The 24,453-nt window shown below is 34.8% G+C and overlaps 1 protein-coding gene across 2 annotated transcripts in view; it reads left to right on the forward strand.

Moving 5' to 3' along the window:
- Cltc (clathrin heavy chain) overlaps positions 1 to 24,453 on the forward strand; it is a 65,651-nt gene that overhangs the window by 36,735 nt on the left and 4,463 nt on the right. The window contains exons 10-31 of one of the 2 annotated variants that reach the window (XM_076871215.1): positions 306 to 428; positions 1,245 to 1,382; positions 1,592 to 1,756; positions 1,872 to 2,052; positions 3,835 to 3,998; positions 9,072 to 9,197; positions 9,843 to 9,985; positions 11,515 to 11,749; positions 13,817 to 13,939; positions 15,459 to 15,604; positions 15,857 to 16,040; positions 16,228 to 16,420; positions 17,063 to 17,220; positions 17,438 to 17,602; positions 17,723 to 17,830; positions 18,112 to 18,279; positions 18,425 to 18,574; positions 18,791 to 18,922; positions 19,038 to 19,148; positions 20,378 to 20,548; positions 20,861 to 21,082; positions 22,266 to 22,286. In XM_076871215.1, coding sequence (XP_076727330.1) covers positions 306 to 428; positions 1,245 to 1,382; positions 1,592 to 1,756; positions 1,872 to 2,052; positions 3,835 to 3,998; positions 9,072 to 9,197; positions 9,843 to 9,985; positions 11,515 to 11,749; positions 13,817 to 13,939; positions 15,459 to 15,604; positions 15,857 to 16,040; positions 16,228 to 16,420; positions 17,063 to 17,220; positions 17,438 to 17,602; positions 17,723 to 17,830; positions 18,112 to 18,279; positions 18,425 to 18,574; positions 18,791 to 18,922; positions 19,038 to 19,148; positions 20,378 to 20,548; positions 20,861 to 21,082; positions 22,266 to 22,286 — 3,327 coding nt within the window. The remainder of the gene's footprint in view (positions 1 to 305; positions 429 to 1,244; positions 1,383 to 1,591; positions 1,757 to 1,871; positions 2,053 to 3,834; positions 3,999 to 9,071; positions 9,198 to 9,842; positions 9,986 to 11,514; positions 11,750 to 13,816; positions 13,940 to 15,458; positions 15,605 to 15,856; positions 16,041 to 16,227; positions 16,421 to 17,062; positions 17,221 to 17,437; positions 17,603 to 17,722; positions 17,831 to 18,111; positions 18,280 to 18,424; positions 18,575 to 18,790; positions 18,923 to 19,037; positions 19,149 to 20,377; positions 20,549 to 20,860; positions 21,083 to 22,265; positions 22,287 to 24,453) is intronic. The other variant, XM_076871216.1, reaches the window with a different exon arrangement.

Below are 24,453 nucleotides of genomic sequence, written 5' to 3' on the forward strand. Positions count from 1 at the left end.
TAAATGAATTTGTGCTTTCACTAATAGTTAGCAAGCTTTTGTTGTAGAAAATGCCTTTAAGGGGCTGGGGTTGTAGCTCAGTGGTAGAGCGCTTGCCTCGCATGCCTGAGGCTCTGGGTTTGGTCCCCAGCACCATGTAAAAATAAACAAATAAAAAAAAAATAATAATAAAGATATTGTGTCCATCTGCAACTAAAAAATATTAAAAAAAGAAAATATTAAAGATATTTAAAAATAATTAAAAAAAGAAAAATGCTATAAAAATGAAACTTGGCAGCAGGGTTTAACTCTTTGTCCCTTTTTAGGTTGGATATACTCCAGATTGGATCTTTCTGCTGAGAAATGTAATGCGTATCAGTCCAGATCAGGGACAGCAGTTTGCTCAAATGTTAGTTCAGGATGAAGAGCCTCTTGCTGATATCACACAGGTAATGGCATTCAAATATATTCTGTAGTTGACTGAGATGGAGAGTGAGGGGGGAATCTGACTTACACAACTTTGTAGAAAATGGACTAAATTTTCAGTTTGTGTATCTTAAACTTAATTAAGTATCTTAATAAAACAAAATTGGAGAAGAATAAAAACTCTGATTCAATTTATATGGTTTTAAAACATGCAAAACAAGTACCACTTATTCAGAGATATACTCGTATTTACTATATGATAAAACAGGCGAGTGGCTGCCACTGATCAGCAGGGAAAGAAGTGAGGCATGTAGAAAGTGCAAGTGAGTTCTGCATATTGTTTGTACTCTTGTATGTTTTTGAAATTTATAAAAATTTAAAATTCATTAGTTTGATATTCTGCTATTATATATTTTGAAATATTTCATAGATTAAAAAAAAAAACTAAAAGTAATTGAGTCTCCAAAGGGCAGATTTTATTTATTTATTCTTTTATTTTTTTGAAGAGCAGAGAGGAGAGGACAAAATTTTTTCTTAGAGTGTAATGTTATATTGCTAAATAATATTAAGTTTTTAATTTGAGATGGGGTCTTGCTAAGTGGCTGAGAATGAGCTCTTGGGATTACAGGCATGCACCACCATACTTGACTTAAATATGGTTTTTGTTCTGTGAGATTTTATACATAAAAAAGAGATGATGAACTGGGGATGTAGCTCAGTGCTAGATCACATGACTAAGGCCCTGGGTTCAATTCCCAGCACTGTCAAACTAAGATTGTGTTTAGTTTCATTCATGTTTTGTCAATAGTATCTTAAAGTCTTTTTGTTTTGTTCGGTAGATTGTGGACGTTTTCATGGAATACAATCTAATCCAGCAATGTACTGCATTCTTACTTGATGCTCTAAAGAATAATCGCCCATCTGAAGGTCCTTTACAGACACGATTGCTTGAGATGAACCTTATGCATGCACCTCAAGTATGTGCTTCATGCTATTTAGATGTTTACAACACCGTTTTAGTAATTATTCAGAGATTTATAAATTGTTATTTGAAGCTGTGAAGTACCAAGTCTTTTTCAAGAAAATTCAGCTAATTTTTTTTTTGTACTTTATTTTACCAGTTCACTGTTGAAATTACTAATATAAATGAGGTCTTAAAATGAACTCATCCTGTTTGTTTTTATAGGTTGCAGATGCTATTCTAGGGAATCAGATGTTCACACATTATGATCGGGCTCATATCGCTCAGCTTTGTGAAAAGGCTGGATTACTGCAGCGTGCATTAGAACACTTCACTGATTTATATGATATAAAGCGTGCAGTTGTTCATACTCATCTTCTTAACCCTGAGGTATTTCATTTCTTACCTGTTAATTAGTATGCTAAATATGTGTTTGTAGTACAACATAGTAATTTCATACTGCCTCAAGGTTCAGCATTATTAATTCATTTATTTTGTCTTCTAGTGGTTAGTGAATTACTTTGGGTCCTTATCAGTAGAAGACTCTCTAGAATGTCTCAGAGCCATGCTGTCTGCTAACATTCGTCAGAATCTGCAGATCTGTGTTCAGGTGGCTTCTAAGTATCATGAACAACTATCAACTCAATCTCTGATTGAACTTTTTGAATCTTTCAAAAGTTTTGAAGGTAAGTAGGAGTTTCTTAAAAATCACTTCAGATAGCCAGGAAGCGTTATGTTTATGCTTAAGCCACCTTCTAAATGCTTAATTTTATGGGACATTTTACTATTTAATTTTTATTCCTCTAAATAAATGTCAGATCCTATGGAGTGTGCAAGATTATCTGCCTGGATGCTTTATAGATGAACTAAAGACAGAATTTTAAGATACAAGTATACATTGACTTTGTCCTAACAGGATAAAATGAAAATACTAATGATTACTTATACTAATATTTCATGCTTATTTGTCTGATTCTCATAATAGCAAGTGATTCTAGCCAAGGACATTTTGTGACTTGCTACTACACAGCAAGACCTCTTAATCTTTAGTACTGTAGACATTCTTTGTTTTGTGGGGGCTGTCCTTGTATGTGGGAACATCCTTGGCTTCTACCCACTAGATGCCAGTACTATCGACTCCACCAGTTGTGACAAGCCAGGTAACCCCTAGATGATAACTAGTGCTGTATAGTATTAGTGTAATAACTGTTAGGTGGTTCTTGGTTCATTAGCTAAATTCTGCTCTCCAGTTAGCCTATTCTCTGCCCTCTTTCTAGTATTAGTGCTCTAGACAGAAAGGGTAAGAGTTTTCTTTGCTATCTCAGTTTCTGTATGTTTAATATGTACTAATTTACTCTTGGTACATTAGCCTGTAGCCACATATGGCTATTTAAATTTTGTCATTAACATAAACTTTAGTTTGTTCGTCACTCTAGCTATGCTCATTGGCCACATGGTTTTAGTGGCTACCACGTTGGACACTGGACAGCTTTATTTGTCATTGCAGAAAGTTTTTATGGACAGCACTGAATTAAACTCTTTTCAAACTACTTTTGTATTTTTTTGTTAACTGCGTATGGAAAAACACTTGGTATATGTCACTTCATTCAAAACTTCTCCTATGGATATAATTGGTTTGATAATAAGTAGCTGCCCCTAATACATTTGTAAACTATTAAGAAACATTGACTGGACATGGTGGCACATACCTGTAATCCCAGTGATGCCACAGTCTGAGGGAAGAGTATCACAAGTTTGAAGCCAGTCTCAGCAACTTAGTAAGACTGTCTCAATAAAAAATAAAAAGGACTGGGAATATAGCTTAGTGGTAAAGTTCCCCTGGGAACAATCAATCTATCAATCAATATTAAAATATGGGTGGAATTTTCTGCAGGGATTAAAATAACTGTTCCATTTTATCAAACTGGTAATTGGATTATTAGTGTTCTTACTAAGTTTTTTCCCCCTTTTTTGGGTTTATTTTAGTACTGGGGATTGAACCCAAGGATGCTTTATCACTGAGCCACATCCCCAGTCCTTTTTATTTTTCATTTTGAAATAGGGTCTTGCTAAGTTGCTGAGGTTGGCTTTGAATTTATGGTCTTCCTTCCTCAGCCTCCAAATTGCTGAGGTTACAGGCAAGAGTCATTGTATCTGACCTTATTGAGCTTTTTAAGCAATGGATTTATAGTTGAGTATTTAGCATAACAATGTTCAGAGCTTTATTTTTTATGGTACTAAGGATTCAACCCAGGGCTTCACACATGCTAGGTAAGCACTCTACAAATAAGCTATATCCCTACTCATTTAGTTCTTCATTTTGAAAGTTCCTTCTAATGTCAGGCTGGCTTGGAATGTGTGATCCTTCTTTCTCAAGTACACTATTTTTTTAATAGCTAAAATGTTTTTTAGTTCTGTCATTCTCAAAAATGCTTCTGTGCTTAATTTCAATTATTTGTCTCTTCAAGGTCTGTTTTATTTTCTGGGATCTATTGTTAACTTTAGTCAGGACCCAGATGTGCACTTTAAATATATTCAGGCGGCTTGCAAGACTGGGCAGATCAAAGAAGTTGAAAGAATCTGCAGAGAAAGCAACTGCTATGATCCTGAGAGAGTCAAGAATTTTCTCAAGGTAAGTGGGTTTTTTTTTTTTAGTAATGTGTCTTGTGGTTGTTTTGAAGATCAGCATTTCTACAGGATTTTGGTCATGGCGTTAAAATTCTTCTTTCCTCTAAATGTGAAATTCTTAGCATTGTCAAAATATGTGCTGGGTTATTTTCTAAGCCCTAATGCTCTGTGGTTTCTTTGAAATAGGGAAGGAAATTAGTGAGTGACCATCTGTTGAAAATTTTTTTTAAAAAAAGCATTGTCTCAAAGAACATTTCCTTTTTTTCTTTTTCATTTTTAATTTTTGGAAGAAAATTTTTGAAAAGTGGTTGATTACTTTCAATGTCATTTTAGAAAATCATTTAGGTTTCTTTTCAATATGAAAACCAGCTTGCTCTTGGTATCATTTTGAGGAGCCTCTATTTGTATATAAAAAAATCTGTTTATTTCTAGCTTCAAATCTGCCTGACTCTAGAAAATACAGTATTAATCATGTAATTAATAAATCAAAGGTAAGATCAAACCAAGAAAGCTCAGCTTTGTGACACATGAATTCACTCACAGAAAAGTAAAAACTCACTGCATTAACTCTTTAGAACATATCTAAGGGCAGTCAATTTTGTTTAATATTTAACTTAGCTTTTAGCATTTGTTTTATACCTATCAGTTACTTTGTGGGGGATGTAAAGTTTTAAATTTGGCAATATGTAGCTTTATAGTGTTACGGTTTCTTGGCCATCATGAATTTTATAGGGAATCTGGCAAGTATGATATGTTTGAACCCAGATTTTCTAGTTTCAAAAAAAAAAAAAATACTCCACAAGAAAGATTTTAATGCTTGATTCTTGATTTGTACACCTTAACACCTGTTTGTAAGAAGAGGCTTACTTCCTTTTTTTTTGAGTATCATTACTGTTTATTTTGTCGTTGTTAAAAAAAGAAAGCACTACCAGATGCTTACATGATTTCTTCTTTTTTAAAATGTAGCTCTCTGCTTTTAATGCTTCAATTTTAATTTCTTTAGTCGCTTAATATTTGAGTTATCATATATATTCAAGCAGAACTAAATTAACTATTACCATTTTTAGTTTTTACATTCTCTTTCTCTCCCTCTCCCTCCCTCCCTTCCTCCCTCCCCCTTGCCCCCCCCCCAGGGATTTAACCCAAAGGCACTTAACACAGAGCCACATCCCCAGCCCTATTTTGTACTTTATTTAGAGACAGAGTCTGAGTTGCTTAGCACCTCACTTTTTGCTGAGGCTGGCTTTGAATTCATGATCCTTCTGCCTCAGCCTCCTAAGCTGCTGGGATGGGATTACAGGCTCAGTTGCCTGGCTAGTTTTTACGTTCTTGAACTTCAAAAGAAATGCTTTGGAACTTGGCAGAACCGCCTGAGCCTATAATCAGTTACACTGGAAGCTGAGGCAGGAGGATTGGGAAATTTAGTGAGACCCTGCCTAAAAATAAAAAAGACTAGAGAAATATAGCTCACTGGTAGAGTGCCTTTGGATTCAGGCCCCATTATCATAAGAAAAAAGAAATAAAGAAATGCTCTGGCCTGGAATGGTATGGACCTGTAATCCCAGCTACTTGGGAGGCTGAGAACAGGAGAATTGTGAAATCAAGGCTAAAGAATTGTGAGTTAAAGGCCACTCACAAGAGTTAAAGGCAACACTATAAGACCTCATCTCAAAATGAAAGGAAATAAAACAAACAAAAAAACTGGGATGGGGCAATTTTTTGTTGCGTGGCCCATGAGATCTATTTAAATCAGTATTCCCCATCCACAATTGTGAATTTGGTGTCAGCCTGATATAGTAGGGGACTAAATGTGAATTATGAACCTTTGAACCATTCTGACCTGTTTTAGATTTTGTTTAATTAAGCTTTCTTCATTCAGAGTGTGTCTAGCTGTTCACCCATAAGCTGTAATTTTTCAAGTACCTACTCTAGATGTTTATAGTGATAATCATTATTAATAAACTATGTTGTTGGGCCTTGGAAATAAGATGGGGTCAGCCTACAATATTATTCCTATCTATTGGGTGAGTTTATTTCATTTTTTGTTCTTCCTTGAAAGAATTTTTATCTAGCTGAATTAGAAGTGAATCTAGTATTTTTTAAGTTTAAATAAATTGAGATGGTAGTTCAATGCTACTATTGTATTCAGCTTTACCCCATTAATGAGAATGAACTTAGACCCTTTATTCACTTCTCTTTATTGATCTGTTGTATACAGCTATGGTATCTCTCATTGTTACTATTAACTTAATGTTGGAGGTACCAACTACAGAAGAAATCATGTAAGCATCTGACAATTGGTGTTGTATGTAAACATTCTGTTATCATTAGAAAAATAATTCTCTAAACTTAATCTTAAATATTTGGGTATAAATTATGTGCTAGCCTCCAGGAATACAGAGACTGGTAGAATATAACCTCTCCTTCAATGTATCCTATGAGAACTGGGGCTCTAACTCATTGGTAGAGCACTTGCCTGGCATGTGCAGGGCCCTGGGTTAGATCCCCAGCAAACTGCTCCCCGCCAACCTTACCCCTACCCTGCAAGGTTAAAACACCGTATGAGCAGGACTAGACAGTCATTACCATCATTTGACTCATATCCTAAATTTATGGAACTGTAGCTCTCTTGCAGAAAGCATGGAGCTGTTCTTTAGACTCATTGTCTGCTCCTTGCTACCTTTGATTTATTTTCTACCATTCTTTGTCTCCTGGTTTTGAACGCTTTTCTGCCTCAAGACATTTGCTTTTATGCCCGAAGTCTGTCAAACAGTCTTTGATCTGTTTTTCATTGTAATGCCTGCCATGTGAAATATTCTCTTCTTACTAGAATGTAATTCCCTTGAGGAAACAACTCTGCTTTCATTGTTTATGCTATGTCTGCAGTGCCTAGAACAGAGTTTGGTATATAGCTACTCAGTAAATATTTGTTAATTGAACAAATTCATGTTTAAGAATCTGGATATATTTATATAATTTTTATTTTGATCTTAAAATCATTAACCATTATCAATGGAGATTAACCATTTAGTAGATAATTTTGAATATCAATAATATTACTTCCAGGGGCTGGGATTGTGGCTTAGAGGTATAGCGCTCGCCTAGCACGCGTGAGGCACAGATTTCGATCCTCAGCACCATATAAAAATAAAATAAAGATATGTGTCCATCTATAACTAAAATATAAATATAAAAAAATAATATTACTTCCATGAATTAAATCATGGGCAGATTTAGGCAATTGGGAAATATCCTATTTCTCATCTATTTTTTTTTCAATCTTAAATTTTCTTTTGGAATACAGTTACTTGTCTTTGCCACAGAAATCTATCTATCTATCTCTATCTCTCTCTCTCTCTCTCTCTCTCTCTCTCTCTCTCTCTCTCTCGGCACTGGGGATTGAACTCAGGGGCACTCAACCACTGAGCCACATCCCTAGCCCTATTTTGTATTTTATTTAGAGACAAGGTCTCACTGAGTTGCTTAGTGCCTCACTTTTGCTGGGGCTGGTTTGAACTCATGATCCTCCTGTCTCACTTTCCAAGTCACAGAAGTCTTAAAGACTCATTCACAAGAATAGAATAGCTAAATAATTTTAGATTTCTTGTGTTTTCCCCTAGTGATAAAGTATACAGTATTTCATATGTATATAAACAAGGTAAGGAATAAGACTAATGTGTTGATCCTCTTTTTATTTCCAGTACTTGGGATTAAACCTGGGACCTTGCACATGTTAGGCAAACACTGTACCACTGAGAAATATCCCCATATTGATCCACTTCTTGATGTTCATTTTCTCAGGGAGAACATGACTTAAATTTTTGTTTAGTTAGATGGAAATTCTAAAAATGATTCTTGGAGCTATTACTAGTACAAATTCTATAGTTTTAAACAAGTACTTGGTTTACACTTAATGCGAAAAATCGGTAACTGGACTTCACTTCCATTTATAGACACTTTTATTATTTAATTTTTCTTGGTGTTCTCTGAACACTTTCTAGACTAATTTTCATATAATTTACGATTGGGTGAATGTACCCTAGTCTTAACCACTTAACCTTGGAAATAATCTTAGTGGCTATCATTGGGGAAAGTCCTATCCTGCTTATTAGTTGTTCTACTTCTTGAGTAGACTGTTGTAGAGGAATCATCTATTGAGTAATGTTTCACTGTGTATAAATGAATTCCTGATAAAAACTATTGTTTTTTGTGCTGTTCCTTATATCTGTGGAATATAACAGGACATGTATCAGGTAAATGCCCAGTACAGGTCTTAACCTACCTGTCTATAACATCTTCTGTGTAAGTCTATAAATAGGATTGTAGCTTGATATTTGTAATGGTAAAGCAAATGGCAATTTAAAGATGTTTCTTTAAATGCTCTTTTTCTTTTCTTTTCTTTTCTTTTTTCCTTTTTATTATTATAGCAACATGTGATATACTTAATTCATGGCCTTTACCATCATGCTTCTCCTTGTTGGCTTTATTATAATAGTATTAGAGGCTGGCTATATAGCTTGGGGTTTGGGAGGGGTAAAAAAATAAATCACTGAAACAAATGTGAGCTATTTATGCCGTCTTTGTTTTTGTTTCTGACAGTGTGACTTTAGTGATGAAATCTGCCACCAAATTCAATTTAATTGTTAATTGCCATTAATAAAAGTCCCAGTGTGATGATTTTTATAAGCTGAGTTCCACTGATGGTTCACAAATTTTAATTTGTTGTTGTTGTTAGTATTATTTTGATAGAAGCATATGTGTGGAAAGGACCTGGTATTTTCCTGTGTGACTCTAAGTGTTGCTTAATAAAAATTTTTTGAAACTGGGACATGCACACTCAGCTATTGGGACATTTCCTCCTTCAACAGAAAAGCAACGTTTTTGTGAGCCTTTTCCATCAGCATAGAGCAGATTCTCACATTTACATAGATTTGTAACCTCGTACAAGAAAATTTATGCTTAGCTCAGTGGTAGGGCACTCGCCTAGCATGCGCGAGGCCCTGGGTTTGACCCCAGTACTAAAATTAAAAAGAAAGAAAGAAAGAAATTTTAAGTTTCTTTTTGTTTGTTTTTTCAGGAAGCAAAACTAACAGATCAGTTACCACTTATCATTGTGTGTGATCGATTTGACTTTGTCCATGACTTGGTGCTGTATTTATATAGAAATAATCTTCAAAAGTATATAGAGATATATGTACAGAAGGTAAGTAATACTTAGATAATTTAAAGGTATAATCTTAAAGTAGATTTTCTTTTAGTCTGGAAATCATACTTTTGAAACTTTGGGACCCATAACAACGTCTGCTAAAGTAGTTCTCAACATGTTTTCTCAGTAGAATCTTTTCTTAAAATGCAATTTTTTTGATCAAATTTTGTATATGCATGCCTTTTTAAATTTAAATTTACATACATTCCTCTATGGCTAGGTATCACCATAGAGGATCTAAACTCCAAACACAAGTTTTCAAACCATCTTAAATATAGACATTAGAAACTTTACCTAACTCTAGTAAAAGAAAGGCAGTTTGATATATTTGGAGCCTTTTTATTAGACAGTCTTCTGTTGTCATTCTTTGGCATTAACTTTTCTGTACTTATCATTTGGAGCAATACTTAAGGAGCTAGTTAACTAGGCCAACAGAATAGAAAAAATGCTTCCAGTACTTATTAAATCATAAAGTCTTTTTTAAGCTGGACTTCTTCCTGAATTCCTCTGTTTAATTGTGAAATTAAATTCATAGGTTATTACTGATTTTAAAAACTAAGCTTAAAAGGGGGAGATGGGTTTTAATTTTTTTAACTCATTTTCAATTTGCTTATTAACATGATGACTTTTTTTTAATCATAGGTTAATCCAAGTCGACTTCCTGTGGTTATTGGAGGATTACTTGATGTTGATTGCTCTGAAGATGTTATTAAAAACTTGATTCTTGTTGTGAGAGGTCAGTTCTCTACTGATGAGCTCGTTGCTGAAGTTGAGAAAAGAAACAGGTATAGTACCAATTTTATCCTTTGTAACTGAGATAAATGAGTAGTGTTTATAGCGTAGTATTAGAAATGTAGTTGGTCTGTTGCTTCATAACTACTCAACGACACATGGAGGATAAATCCGTAGAGATACCTAATTTAAAGATAAGCTAGCCAGTCTATTATAGTTGTCATATAGAAAATCTGTTAATTAGTTGGTCCCTTCTTTTTTTTTTTTTATGGTGCTGGGATCCAGCTATATCATTTGATTGTGTGTGTGTGTTTAATGTTAAACCATGTACTAAGCATCCTTTTAGGTAGATATAATGCCAATGTATTAAAAACTTTAGGTAGATATAATACCAATATTAATAACTAATTCTTCACTGATACAGTGTGGTGTTTTGTTTTTTAATATTTTTTTATAGTTGTACATGAACACAATACCTTTATTTTATTTATATGTTTTTATGTGGTACTGAGGATCGAATCCAGTGCCTGACACATGCTAGGCAAGAATTCTACCACTGAGCAACAACCCTAGCCCCAATGTGGTCTTTTTTCCAAGTATAAGACGATTTCAATTATAAAAAGATTTCCCCATGCCATTCTGGGTTTAAATTGATAATTAATACATAATACCTTCCTATAATAATATGAATTACAAAATTTTTTATTTTTTGGTACCAGGGATTGAACCCAGGAGTGCTTAACTACTGAACCACATCCCTAACCCTTTTTTATTTTTTATATTGAGACCAGGTCTCGCTAAATTGCTTAGAGCCTCACTAAGTTGCTGAGGCTGGCTTTGAACTTGGGTTTTTCTGCTTCAGCCTCCCAAGTCACTGGGATTATAGGTGTGTACCACTGCACCCAGTGATTTTTGCCTTTATTAATAGATTAATTATGTGCCTTTACCCTAGTGGTTATGTTCATTATAACTACATGAATTTGATGGCCAAAGTAATGGAACAATGTTTTTTCTCTGGCTGCTTTTAATATTTAAGCAGGACTATTGAAACATAAGGTGTAGCTTAGTGAAACCATGACCCTTGGCTGGAATGAACGTGTGACTGCTATAACTATTAAACCCTGAGATCCTAAATCTACCAGATTTTATTCCTAGTATGTATTTAGGGTACTACCCCCTTTGGCTCTAGGTAATGTTATACATTAATTGTGTTAAAATTGGAAAGAACTTCAGATAATCTGGCCTCCTCCTACAAATCCCCATCTCACCCCCATACTTTTTTTTTCCAAAGTCTATAGATAATTACATATAATACAAAGAAGTATGATTTTATATCCAGATGTAGGTGTATCTCATAGCTGATAGATTTAGGAGAGTGAAAAACAGTTTTATATACCTTTTTGTGCAATCTTGGACAGCTCAACCATTTCTTTAGTCTGAATTTCTCAATTTGTAATAGGATTGTTTAGAATTTAAAATAATGTATATGAAAGTACACTGTAATTCAAGATACTTATAGTCAGCATGTCAAGAGTGTGCTCTTTATATTATAGTATGTGTGGTTTTGTTTTGTTTTTACTAGATTGAAACTGCTTCTTCCTTGGCTTGAGGCCAGAATTCATGAGGGCTGTGAGGAGCCTGCCACTCACAATGCATTAGCCAAAATCTACATCGATAGTAATAACAACCCAGAGAGATTTCTTCGTGAAAATCCCTATTATGATAGTCGTGTTGTTGGAAAGTATTGTGAGAAGAGAGATCCACATCTGGCTTGTGTTGCTTACGAGCGTGGTCAGTGTGATTTGGAACTTATTAATGTGAGTATGGTCAGCTGAATGTGTGCAGAGAAGGCTGCATTCTTTTAACCTGCTACATAATATCACGCTAGCAAATTTGGGGAGTTTTTGGAGGAATTTTAAGTAATACAGAAACATTCTTGGGAGACAGGTAGTTTCTATTCAAACTTCATTTGGAAATTGTGCTGAACCTGAAAGTGCCTAAAATAGTAAAGTTTATATGCCCTTTATTTGTTTGGCTTTTTGATATTTTAACTGTGCTAGCTTTATCATTCATGTTTTAATACACTCGTAACACAGTATATGTATACACACACACACATAATTTCTTTAACAATATGAGAATAAGTTGTATGCATCGTGGCCTTGTACTCTTTTGATTATATTTCCTAAGAATAAGGATAATCTCTTTCACCACCTTGTAGATACTAGCTAGTCAATATGACATTTATAGAACACTTTGAAAAAAATCTGTTTTATTTCAGTTTTGTCAATTGACTAATAATGCCTGTTATCACAGTTTTTTCCTAGAGTTAGGATCACATATTGCATTTAGTTGTCATGTTTGTAAAAACAATAATCTTTTTTTCTAACTATGAACTTTTAAAAATTAATTGATTTTAAAGTGAATAGTAAGTGGCTACTAGTATATTCAGAAATGTTTTTTAATCATTACTTTTATCTAATTCTACCTTTTTATCTCTCAAAAAGAGATCCTGTATTTAGTAATCAGCTTTTCCACATTTCCTCCCTCAACCCCCAAACCCTGAAAGCCACCAAACCACGTTTAGTCTCTTATTTGCCTATTCTGTATGTTTATGTAAACATAAAGTCGTTTTTTAAAAGTAGAATATATTTCTCTCTGAGTTTCTATGATTTCTTGTGATTAAATTGAGATTATGCATTTCCATCCACAATGCTGCTTAAGTGAAGTTCGGTCTTTCTCATGCTGTTGCATCTAAAAGCACATGCTGTCCATTTGTCCCCTTTATGATATTCATTTTCATTAAGTTGTATCATGTCTGTTGTTCTTTTTATCTTGCAGCTTTGCGAGTAGACACTTGAGACTATCCCATTGCTCCCCTCTCCTCCCAATTTATTGTTGATTCTTGCTTAACCCACTCTTAATGTGTTGATTTGCAAAATGTAGATTTGAATTATAGCATTTTCTTCATATTTATATTGATCTTTTTTTATTCATGGACTCATAGATTTCCTGTTTTCTTCAGTGGGTTATAATCCATTAATGCTATTTATGTTGATGCTCAGATTGTCCCTGTTTTGGCCAAAGGAAACCTCTTTAATCTGTCTTCTTTGTTAATCTTTGTGTTATGGTCTCCTTGTTCTTTGAGCACATCCTTAATTTAATTTATTATTATTATTATTATTTTTTTAGTTTTCAGTGGACACAACATCTTTATTATTATTATTTTTTTTGTATGTGGTGCTGAGGATCGAACCCAGGGCCCCGTGCATGCCAGGCGAGAACGCGCTGCCGCTTGAGCCACATCCCCCGCCCCACATCCTTAATTTATGACATATGATACACCAGGCTCATGTAGTACCTTTCCCAGTCCTGGAATTAACCCTTTCTCAAGGAAACCCTCATCTCTTTTAATGGGGAATAGTATTAGAAACTAAGTTCTGGCTGTAGGTATATGTACTTAGGATCTTTCAGTGATTAGAGGTAAGAAATATGTACATTTATACTTGGAAAAATAAGCACATAAGAATAGCTAATAAAACAACTGTAGAGAAAGTATTAAAGGTGATTATCCCTATGAAATATTAGAGCATCTTAGAAAGCCTATGTAAAAAGTGCAGTACTGGTGTCTGCACAGACAGACTGGTAGAATAGAATCCAACAGTAAAGCTGCCAGAAATTATAACTGTTTGTTCTGTTCTTTCTACTGGTGGAATTTTTATAGGAAAAATTTGGGTGTGATTTATTCAAGATTATGTGTAAAAGTAGATTTCTTTTCCTATACAACAATAAAATTGGGTTTAAATTATTAGAAATAACTTTTAAAATCAAGTTTATTCTATAAAAAATCTTTACATTGAAATTAATCTTTCCTATCTCATTAGGTTTGCAACGAGAATTCCCTCTTCAAAAGTCTTTCCCGCTACCTGGTACGTCGAAAGGATCCAGAATTGTGGGGCAGTGTGCTGCTGGAAAGCAATCCTTACAGGAGACCCCTAATTGATCAGGTAAAATTGATAGATGTGGTTGATTTCATTTTTTAACTTTGTATAAAATCTTTTTCCTCATCATATATTCAAATATCGCAGATGGGTCATATTTAACTGTGAGAGAAGGCAATGAAAATAAAAGAAAATTGAACTGGATACAGGGCATGTGCCTATAATCACAGTGATTCAGGAGGCTGAGGAAGGACAATTGCAAATTTGAGACCAACCTCAACAAGTCAGTGAGATCATGTCTCAAAATTAAAGATAAAAAAAGGATGGGGGATGTACTTCAATGGTAGAATGCTTTGAGTTTACTCCCCAGTACTATAACTAAAGAAAAAAAGGGGGGCTGGGGATGTGGCTCAAGCGGTAGCGCGCTCGCCTGGCATGCGTGCAGCCCGGGTTCGATCCTCAGCACCACATACAAACAAAGATGTTGTGTCCACCGAGAACTAAAAAATAAATATTAAAAAATTCTCTCTCTCTCTCTCTCCCCCCCACTCTCTCTTTAAAAAAAAAAAAAGAAAAAAGAAAGAAAATTTAAGTTCTGCTACATATAAATATAAATTGACATAAACATATAATATTATATATGTTAAGAGAAATAAATCTCCAGAGACAAGATTTAATTATATAAAATTCAATTCATTGTAGTTAAAATGAAAATAATAAACATTAATATCTGAAAAGTTACCAAATGTATTGAAAGCATTCAAGACAATGATAGGTTAGCATAGGTTAGGATTGATAATAGAAACTCTGAGTCCCATTGAGTAGATGTTAAATCTCACTTATAATCATTGAAGAGCAAATGGAGCTCCATTATAAAATTCAAAACATTTTTAATGCCCCAATATTGAAGGTTATTATAATGTGTCATAAATTCTTCTGATAGAAGTATAAATATAATATTTTGAAAAAGAATAGAGGCTGTTAATTTTTTATTACTTCCCTAGGACCATTTGTAAGGAACATTCCCAGGTAGATAGAAACCTTCATGGAAAAAAAAAATACTCATTGCAGTATCTAGGTACTTGCAGCTAGCTAGAAATAGATGAATTAGTTACTTTATAATTCAACATCTTTGTAGTTAAATTATATGTAAGCATTAAAGTGATAACGATGAGTGTTAGTGTAGATAATGATTTAATCAGGGAAAAGGTAGAAATTATAAAATTAGGGTTATTTCCCCTGCCCCAGCAAAGTAGAATTATATATCATTCATGTAGGTTTGTTTAGAAAGATCCATGGTGAATTTAAAGGTATTTTCCCTTAATTCTTTCTATTTTACTTTTTCTGGTTAGAGGCCAATTTATTCAGTTTATTCTCTTTTCAATATTTTGTTTTGGTTATAGTTGGACACAATACCTTTTTTTTATTTACATGTGGTGCTGAGGTTTGAACCCAGTGCCTCGCACATACTAGGCAGGCACTGTACTGCTGAGCTCAACCTAACCTCCCCAATTTATTCTTATTAGTTAATATTTTTAATGTCCACCCTGATTTTTAGTATCTATTTTCCATATATTCTTTGTAGGTTGTACAGACAGCCTTATCTGAGACTCAGGACCCTGAAGAAGTATCAGTAACTGTCAAAGCTTTCATGACTGCAGACCTTCCTAATGAACTCATTGAGCTGCTGGAGAAAATTGTCCTTGATAACTCTGTATTCAGTGAACACAGGTATGTGCCTAAAATATAGCCAGGGTTCCACTGGCTATTTCTTTTAGTTTATTTACACCCTGTCCATTTTGGGAAGGAACTTAAAAACAGATGAGAGGAAAGTTGCCTGAATTCTCATTCTCCTGATAGTCTCACCCTTCACACCCTGCATTCTGAGACAGAAACCCTTGTAGAGCTACTGAAATTGTTCTCAATGACTGATAGGCTTTTTATGTAATCTGGGTTAAATCTCTTTTTTTTTTTCCACAAAAGGAATCTTCAAAACCTCCTTATTCTTACTGCAATTAAGGCTGACCGTACACGTGTTATGGAGTATATTAACCGCCTGGATAATTATGATGCCCCAGATATTGCCAATATTGCCATCAGTAATGAGCTCTTTGAAGAAGCATTTGCCATTTTCCGGAAGTTTGATGTCAACACTTCAGCAGTGCAGGTAACTTTTCAGATTGCAATCTCCAAGTTATTAAACATTATACCTTTTCTTGACTCCAAGTATGCATTGTTCTATGAGGGTGGGCTTTGTTTGCTGTGACAAAAGAAGAACATCAAAATGCTGACAGTTTAAATGTAATTGTTTTGGATAACATCCAGCTAACCATAATTCAAAAATGGTAACCTAGGTATTGATTGAACATATTGGAAACTTGGATCGCGCATATGAGTTTGCTGAACGCTGCAATGAACCTGCAGTCTGGAGTCAACTTGCAAAAGCCCAGTTGCAGAAAGGAATGGTGAAAGAAGCCATTGATTCTTACATCAAAGCGGATGATCCTTCATCCTACATGGAAGTTGTTCAGGCAGCCAATACTAGTGGTATGACTTACTATCTTTATGCATTTGATAAGAAATGATCTCAGAAAATGATTAAACTAAGCATTAAAATGTACTTGTCTCTTTTTAATTGTGTAGGAGCTGGGTATGCTTGGTTACTTTGTGAAAGTTTTTAGCCCTCCATCCTATTAGAGATGAACTTAAAACACCCACAGGATTCTGGGCATGGTGGTGCACACCTGTAATCCCAGTGAAGCAGGGGGAATCACAAGTTCAAAGCCAGTCTCAGCAACTTAGTGAGGCCCTAAGCAACTTAGTGAGAACCTGTCTCAAAATAAAATATTTAAAAAAGGCTGGGGATATAGCTTAGTGTGTAAGCACCCCTGGATTCAATCCCTGGTATAAAAAGAAAAAGACCCATGGGGAAGATTAATTTTGTTTCAAAATCTTCAGAAGTTCTAGTTTTATAACTAAGAGAAAGGGGAATTTAGCTGTTCATTTGGTCAGCGATAATATAGAAGTTGTAATAGAATTTTTGCAGTTTTAGATATAATGCACAATTTAGATTTAATCATTTTCTGTTTCCTTGAAAAGGAAATTAATAATAGTTTTCATTTATTTGGTCAAAAAGATAAGCAAGGATGTTAGTGTATGAACTTATTTTTTTTTTCTTTGTATACTTAGGAAACTGGGAAGAACTGGTGAAGTACTTGCAGATGGCCCGTAAGAAAGCTCGGGAATCCTATGTGGAGACAGAATTGATATTTGCACTGGCTAAAACAAACCGCCTTGCAGAGTTAGAAGAGTTCATCAATGGGCCAAATAATGCTCATATCCAGCAAGTGGGTTTCCGGATGAGATTTTTTTTTTTAAACAATGTAAAACTAAATAGTTGAACAACTTTATTAGCTTACTAGAAGAAACATATCATAGCTGAAGAATGCCATGGAAAAATCTTATAGGATAACAAATTGCTTTTCAGTATTAAGATGTGAATTTGGAAAGAGGATTGATATAAAGCTCCTAATGTACTGAAAATTGATTATCTCCCCACCTCAGGTTGGTGACCGTTGTTACGATGAGAAAATGTATGATGCTGCTAAATTGTTGTACAATAATGTTTCTAATTTTGGACGCTTGGCATCTACCCTCGTTCACTTGGGTGAATATCAGGCAGCTGTTGATGGAGCTAGAAAAGCTAATAGTACACGAACATGGAAAGAGGTAATCTAAATACAAGTTTGAAGAGTTAAGATATTATTTGAAAATGCTCTTTATACTGATTAGTTGAAATAACTAGCCATGTTTACATTTGAATTCACATTACATAACTGTTGTTTCTAGGTCTGCTTTGCCTGTGTAGATGGGAAAGAGTTCCGTCTTGCTCAGATGTGTGGGCTTCATATTGTAGTACATGCAGATGAATTAGAAGAACTTATCAACTACTATCAGGTAATGAACAAGATTTGAGGAAGGAGAGTGAGTGCCTAGGGATTGAACCCAGAGGCACTGAATGACTGAGCCACATCCCCAGCCTTTTTTTATTTATTTTTTTTATTTTGAGACAGGGTCTCCCTAAGTTGCGTAAAGCCTCACTAAATTGCTGAAGGTGGCCTTGAACTTGTGATCCTGCCTCAAGCCTCCCTAGTCATTGGGATTACATGAGTTTTTAAATATGAATTGAGACCCTTTGCCACAGACCTTATCTTTAATTGTATGTTTCTCTTGTTTAGGATCGTGGATATTTTGAAGAACTGATAACCATGTTGGAAGCAGCATTGGGACTTGAGCGAGCCCACATGGGCATGTTTACTGAATTAGCTATTCTGTATTCTAAGTTTAAGCCACAGAAAATGAGAGAGCATCTGGAGCTATTTTGGTCCAGAGTGAACATTCCTAAGGTAACCAGTCTTCACCATGGCAATTGTATAGCCAAAACTAATACTTTAAAATACATTTATTTATTTATTTATTTATTTATTTATTTATGGCTGTTGGCTGGAATGAGAGACCAATATTTTAAGCATTTAAGTTTTTCTTATGCAGGTGCTAAGAGCTGCAGAACAAGCTCACCTATGGGCAGAACTGGTGTTTTTGTATGACAAGTATGAAGAATATGATAATGCCATAATTACCATGATGAATCATCCAACAGATGCATGGAAAGAAGGGCAGTTCAAAGATATCATTACCAAGGTGTGTACCTTCTTCAGAGAGTAAAGGCTTCAGAAAGAGAATGATCCTCAGGAAAGAACTCTTACATGTGGATTTTTCCTGTTGTGGAGGGGTGGCAGCGGGGTACCATGATTGAACTCGGGGACACTCAACCACTGAGTCACATCCCCAGCCCTATTTTGTATTTTATTTAGAGACACGGTTTCACTGAGTTGCTTAGCATTTTTCCCGTTGTAGGTTGCCAATGTGGAACTATATTACAGAGCAATACAGTTCTACTTAGAATTCAAGCCTCTATTGTTAAATGATTTGCTGATGGTGCTGTCTCCACGGTTGGATCACACTCGTGCAGTCAATTATTTCAGCAAGGTAATAATTTTAAACCAAACTTCATTATCGGGAATTAAGACATCTGGGTAACTGTTATGCCTAGACTTCAACAATATGCTACCTTTATAGCAGACTTTTTTTTCTTTTCTTAAAGGTTAAACAGCTACCACTAGTGAAACCGTATTTGCGTTCAGTTCAGAACCACAACAACAAATCTGTGAATGAATCACTGAACAACCTCTTTATTACAGAAGAAGATTATCAGGTAAAACCTTTTGATTCTTGTACATACTCTCAAAACTCAGGTTATTATTAGCTTCCACAGTTAAATGCTACAGTGAAAATACTCTTTCTTTAGAATTGTAAACAATGAGTAGGCCTAGGGTCTGAATTTAATAAGGTTTTCAGGACTAATAAATCTGATAATTAAATGCCAAGTTCTCAGAATTAATTTAGATGGATCTTATGTATTTCTTTAGGAGAAAAAATGATTTGGTTACTTCACCTCTAACATCCAGATTACGGGTGTCAAAAAAGTCTGTGATCTCTTAATTACCCCATAAAACGTGTTTTTGGGCTAGGGATGTGGCTCAAGCGGTAATGCGCTCACCTGGCATGCGTGCGGCCTGGGTTTGATCCTCAGCACCATATACAAATAAAGATGTTGTGTCTGCCGAAAACTAAAAAATAAATATTAAAAATTCTCTCTTTCTATCACTCTCGCTCTCTTTAAAAAAAAAAAAGTGTTTGTAATTAATAATTTTTAAGTATTTGTTGCTCTTCTTGCCTAATGACTTATTAATATGTCTTTTTTAAAAATTTGTTTTAGTTGTAGTTGGTAAATAGTATTCTATATTTTGTTTTAATATCCACCTATTTATTTGTTTATTGAGAATTTTTTTAATATTTATTTTTTAGTTTTCAGTGGACACAACATCTTTATATTATTTATTTTTACGTGGTGTTGAAGATCGAACCCAGCGTCTTGCACGTTCTAGGCGAGCGCTCTACTACTGAGCCATAACCAACCCCAACCCCTAGTATGTCTTTTAATAAATTTTCTCCTGTGAAGGATTTCACATAAAATACAATAGGGTTAAGGTTAAATTAGTTTTTTTCTCATAGTTTTAGCATGATTTTCTTTGAGGCTCAGAGCCCATGCTCATCTCTAGCTGAATACCACATTGAGTTGTATCAGGAGTTTCCCTGGAGTATAAGTTCTTCCAAATTACATATTCTTCCTTCTGTATAGACAAATTAGTCTTGATACTGGAAACCCTGGAGAAAATTGCAGTAAATTTGAGGATCTGTTATAAAATTAAATTGAAGAGACTTCATTTCTGTACAAGTTTGTAGTTTGATTCTTGAATCTATGCCATCATATTACATGTTACCATCTAATAGTCTCCATGATAAAGAAGTATGGGGCATGAATGTTAAGCTAAAACACAACATAGATTTGACATGTGTGGCTTTTTTTTTTTTTTTTTAAAGGCTCTGCGAACATCAATAGATGCTTATGACAACTTTGACAATATTTCACTTGCTCAGCGTTTGGAAAAACATGAACTCATTGAGTTCAGAAGAATTGCTGCTTACCTCTTCAAAGGCAACAATCGTTGGAAGCAGAGTGTAGAGCTATGCAAGAAAGACAGCCTTTATAAGGTTGAAAAAGTTGGCGGGTGGGGCTGTTAATCCAACCCTAAAATGGTGTATTACAAGTGATTCTATAAAAGTATTAGTTTTATGCATATGAGATTTGACTTTATACCCCCACTTGAGGAGATGGTAATTAATATTAGTGCATTTCTTGGGTTGAGGGGCTTATTAAGGCCATACTTCTGTTAAAAAAAAAAAAATCAAAAATTTTTTGAGCCTATGCTCTTTCTTAGTTTTTAAGCTTCTATTGTATTACTTGGTTTACCTGTTCCTTATGTTTGGGTTTGATGTTTGACCTTCATTGTTTCCTTTGAATAGGATGCAATGCAGTATGCGTCTGAATCTAAAGATACTGAGTTGGCTGAAGAGCTCCTACAGTGGTTTTTGCAGGAAGAAAAAAGAGAGTGCTTTGGAGCTTGTCTCTTTACCTGTTATGATCTTTTAAGGCCAGATGTTGTCCTGGAAACTGCATGGAGGCACAATATCATGGATTTTGCCATGCCCTATTTCATCCAGGTCATGAAGGAATATTTGACCAAGGTAATGACTCTTAAGTGTATTCAAAACCAATTATCATGAGGATATGTAAAATTGTATGTGCAGGTTTTTCAAAAGTGTTTTGTCTAGTATTAAGTCATTTAGTTGATCATGAATACTCATGTTCTGTGTAATGTTTTTAATAGCTGACAAATGACATTGACTAGAAAGGGAGCCAAAAATTTGTCAGAATGTTTACCTTCAGTGTATTTCTTAGGGTAAATAGTATTCTATATTTTGTTTTAATATTCACTAATTTAAAAAATAGCATATTAAAATGAATTCCTATAACTTAGATGTCCATTAATATTATTATAGATTACCTTTTATTTGATTGATTCCTGACTTTATGTCTGTGCCTGTTTCCTATGAGGAAGGTGCATTTATATTCTTAATATCCTATTAATCTTATTAAAATTTGTATAGTTGAACTCCTAATTTTAAAATATCATAGGCTGGGTGTAATCCTAGCTCCTGGGGAGGCTGATGCAGGAGAATCTCAAATTCCTCAGGCCAGCCTGTCTCAAAATAAAAAAGGATTGAGAACATAGCTCAGTAGTAGAGTACATGCCTAGCATGTGTGTGATCCCCCTGGGTTCAATCCCTAGTACTGCCAAAAAGAAAAGATTTGAAAATAATCAATTTTGCCAAAGTAACACATGCTTAAAATCAAGAGTTTTACCTCTGATCTCTTTGCCTGCCTTATGAAATGGGGAAAAACACTATTAATAATCTATAGTATACTGAATTTTTCCATAGGATACCACCTAATTAGATGCCATTGTATTCAGTTAAATTTTTTAGATTTTTAAAGAATTAACATTTTATACAGAGAAAAAAGTTGCCTAATCTTAGCCAGAGGTGAGAATAGTTTCTTTTCTTATGCATAATGCCAACTTTTGAGACCTGGCTCTAAGCTGCTGTTAACCTAAGTGCTGTAAATTTTACTAGCTGATTAAGCTGCTTTCTTTCACACTTACTTTAGCATAAATTCTTCTGCAGTAAGCTCTGAAGTTAAAAAAGATTCTAAATTTTGCTTCCAGTATGCCCTTTATTTTCACTTTTCTCATACCTTTTTTAGTGATTAGATGTTTCTCCCCTAAACCTTTGTTGCTGATTCTACCTTTTTATGCTCGATATGGAATTTGGTTTTTTTCTAAGCTGCACCTTCTGAATTCCTTTGCAGGTTGATGCAATAAAGGAAAAGGTGAAAGTTGATTCTTTTCCATCTTTAAGTCTGGAGGACTAAGTCTAAGGAATTTGCATGATTTTTTTTCCTTCCTTTTCTACACTGCTGCTGCTGCTTTTTCCCCCCCAATAAATTTTCACTAAAGCCTCTGCAAGTCCCTTGAAACATAACTATAATAGAGCTCTAGGACATTAGTAGATGTTTGCTACTAATCGGCTAATAGGCTTTAGGAAGGGCAGGAGGCTAATCAGTAGTTGGTTCACAGTCTCTCTCTTAAAAATATTATTAAAAACTGAGCCTGGTGAGTTTCCATATTGATTCCAAACTATCAGGAAATTTCTTTTCCCTGTCAGGGTATCTGGGCCATAGTAGGACTTTCTTAATATTTGAAATAAATTAAAAGCAGCCTCTGGTTTTATTTTGTGAGCTTACCTGACAGTTGTTATGTATGTATATACATGCCCTAAAAGGCTTTTGGGTTTTTTGTTTTCTTTTTTGTTTTGGTGGGGGTTTGGTATTGAAGGACTGTGATCCAGTTTCTGATCTCTTGATTCTTACTAATTTTTTTGCTGAAAGTAGATACAAGAGATACTAGCTGCTTCCGAAGAGACTTTCCTCATGTTTCTCCAGGTGTCCAGTTCTATGGTGCTAGTCCATATTTAAGAGGAATCAAAAGCTTTTAATTATGAGCGCCAAGCTTGCTATAAATGTTGCTAAGCAACATGGTTTATTTCTGTTTATAATGAAGCAATATTAACTTCTTTCTATAATATAAAAAGCACACCTAAAGTTAACCTAAAATTTGCTCTCTTACTGATTAGTTGGCTTGTCCAAGAAGGCCAAATTTAGGCACCTTTTGGTTGCTGCTTCCTTCATTGGCTGGTCTCCATCCCAGTATAAACTAAACAAACTTATAAATTGTGGTTGGAAAAGGGTGGGAGAGTAAAGGAGAGTTGAAACAAATTTAAAAGAATTTGGGTGGGGGTAATGCCTTGGGCTTATGTTGAATCAAACTGGAGTCACCACTGGAACTTAGGGCAAACCTGAGTAAAATGCATTGTGTGTGAGACCCTTCAGCAGCTAGTAAGCAAGGCAGTTAGAAAGCGTGTGTGTGAAAAACAGGTAATTGAACTGCAGTGTTATGCATTGTTTTAAATCAAGCATGTATAAGTCATTGCAATTACATCATACTACTTTGAAACTCCTATAGCATTGCTGTGGGCTGTGTGTGTTTCTTGAGAGCCTGTATAGCACCAGTCATCTCCAGACCTCACTTCTTGCTTCAGTACTTTTGCCTTTTTTTCATGCACACATACACCAAAATAACTGACTGCATGTTAACTTTTCCTCTGCAGCATATTGCAGTCTTTGTGGAAAAGCCTTTTACATCTTAGTGAATTTAACAGTAGTGCAGATGGAACTGAATTCAGTGACATGCTTACCCATAATTTTTCTTTTTAAATCCAAGGATCAGAAACTTTTAACAAAAGCTTGTGCTCATAAAAGCCTTCTCTGTTTTTTCTCTTTTGAGCAATCTAAATTGGGTTAATAGAAACAAAAATTGGATGTTCCTGTTCCAGAGGCTGTCCCATTATATACAAAAATCAAATTTTTTGCGTAGCTTATGTTACTTCTTCAGGTCCCCCCCCTTCTTAAACTCCCCCCGTCCCATGCTGAGCTTGCCTATGTCTATGCCTGGACATTGTGATATTGCCATTTCTTCTAAGCCTTCCATGTAGGACCTCTTGCGTTCAGCATCCAACTCCAACACTGACTTTTAAATACGTGTTCACTTTAGATTCTTTCCCTTAAGAGTCTGCAAGTGTACTGATTTTTTTCGGTTGTTTTCTTTTTCTAAGAAGTCACTGATAGACATGCATGCATGTATTTTTCTATAAAAACCTCTGTAGTTCACTCTTGGATAATAATTAGCAAAATAATTAGCAAAAACCCATTTGACCTTTCATGGCACAGAACTGTGCTGTAAACTTTATAACTGAATAATTTTATGGCATTTTTGGATGCCAAACAGTGGATATTTCACATGGTCCTTAATGTTCCATGATTGTTATGAATTTGTCTTATATAAAATTAAAAACTATCATGTAGGCTATAAAATAGAATAATAGCATGCTAAAGCAAACTAATCCATCTTTCTAGGGTAGACAAACCACAGTTCATTTGA

This window comes from Callospermophilus lateralis, chromosome 11 (genome assembly GCF_048772815.1).
Source record: "Callospermophilus lateralis isolate mCalLat2 chromosome 11, mCalLat2.hap1, whole genome shotgun sequence".
In the NCBI taxonomy this organism is placed as follows: Eukaryota; Metazoa; Chordata; class Mammalia; order Rodentia; family Sciuridae; genus Callospermophilus; species Callospermophilus lateralis.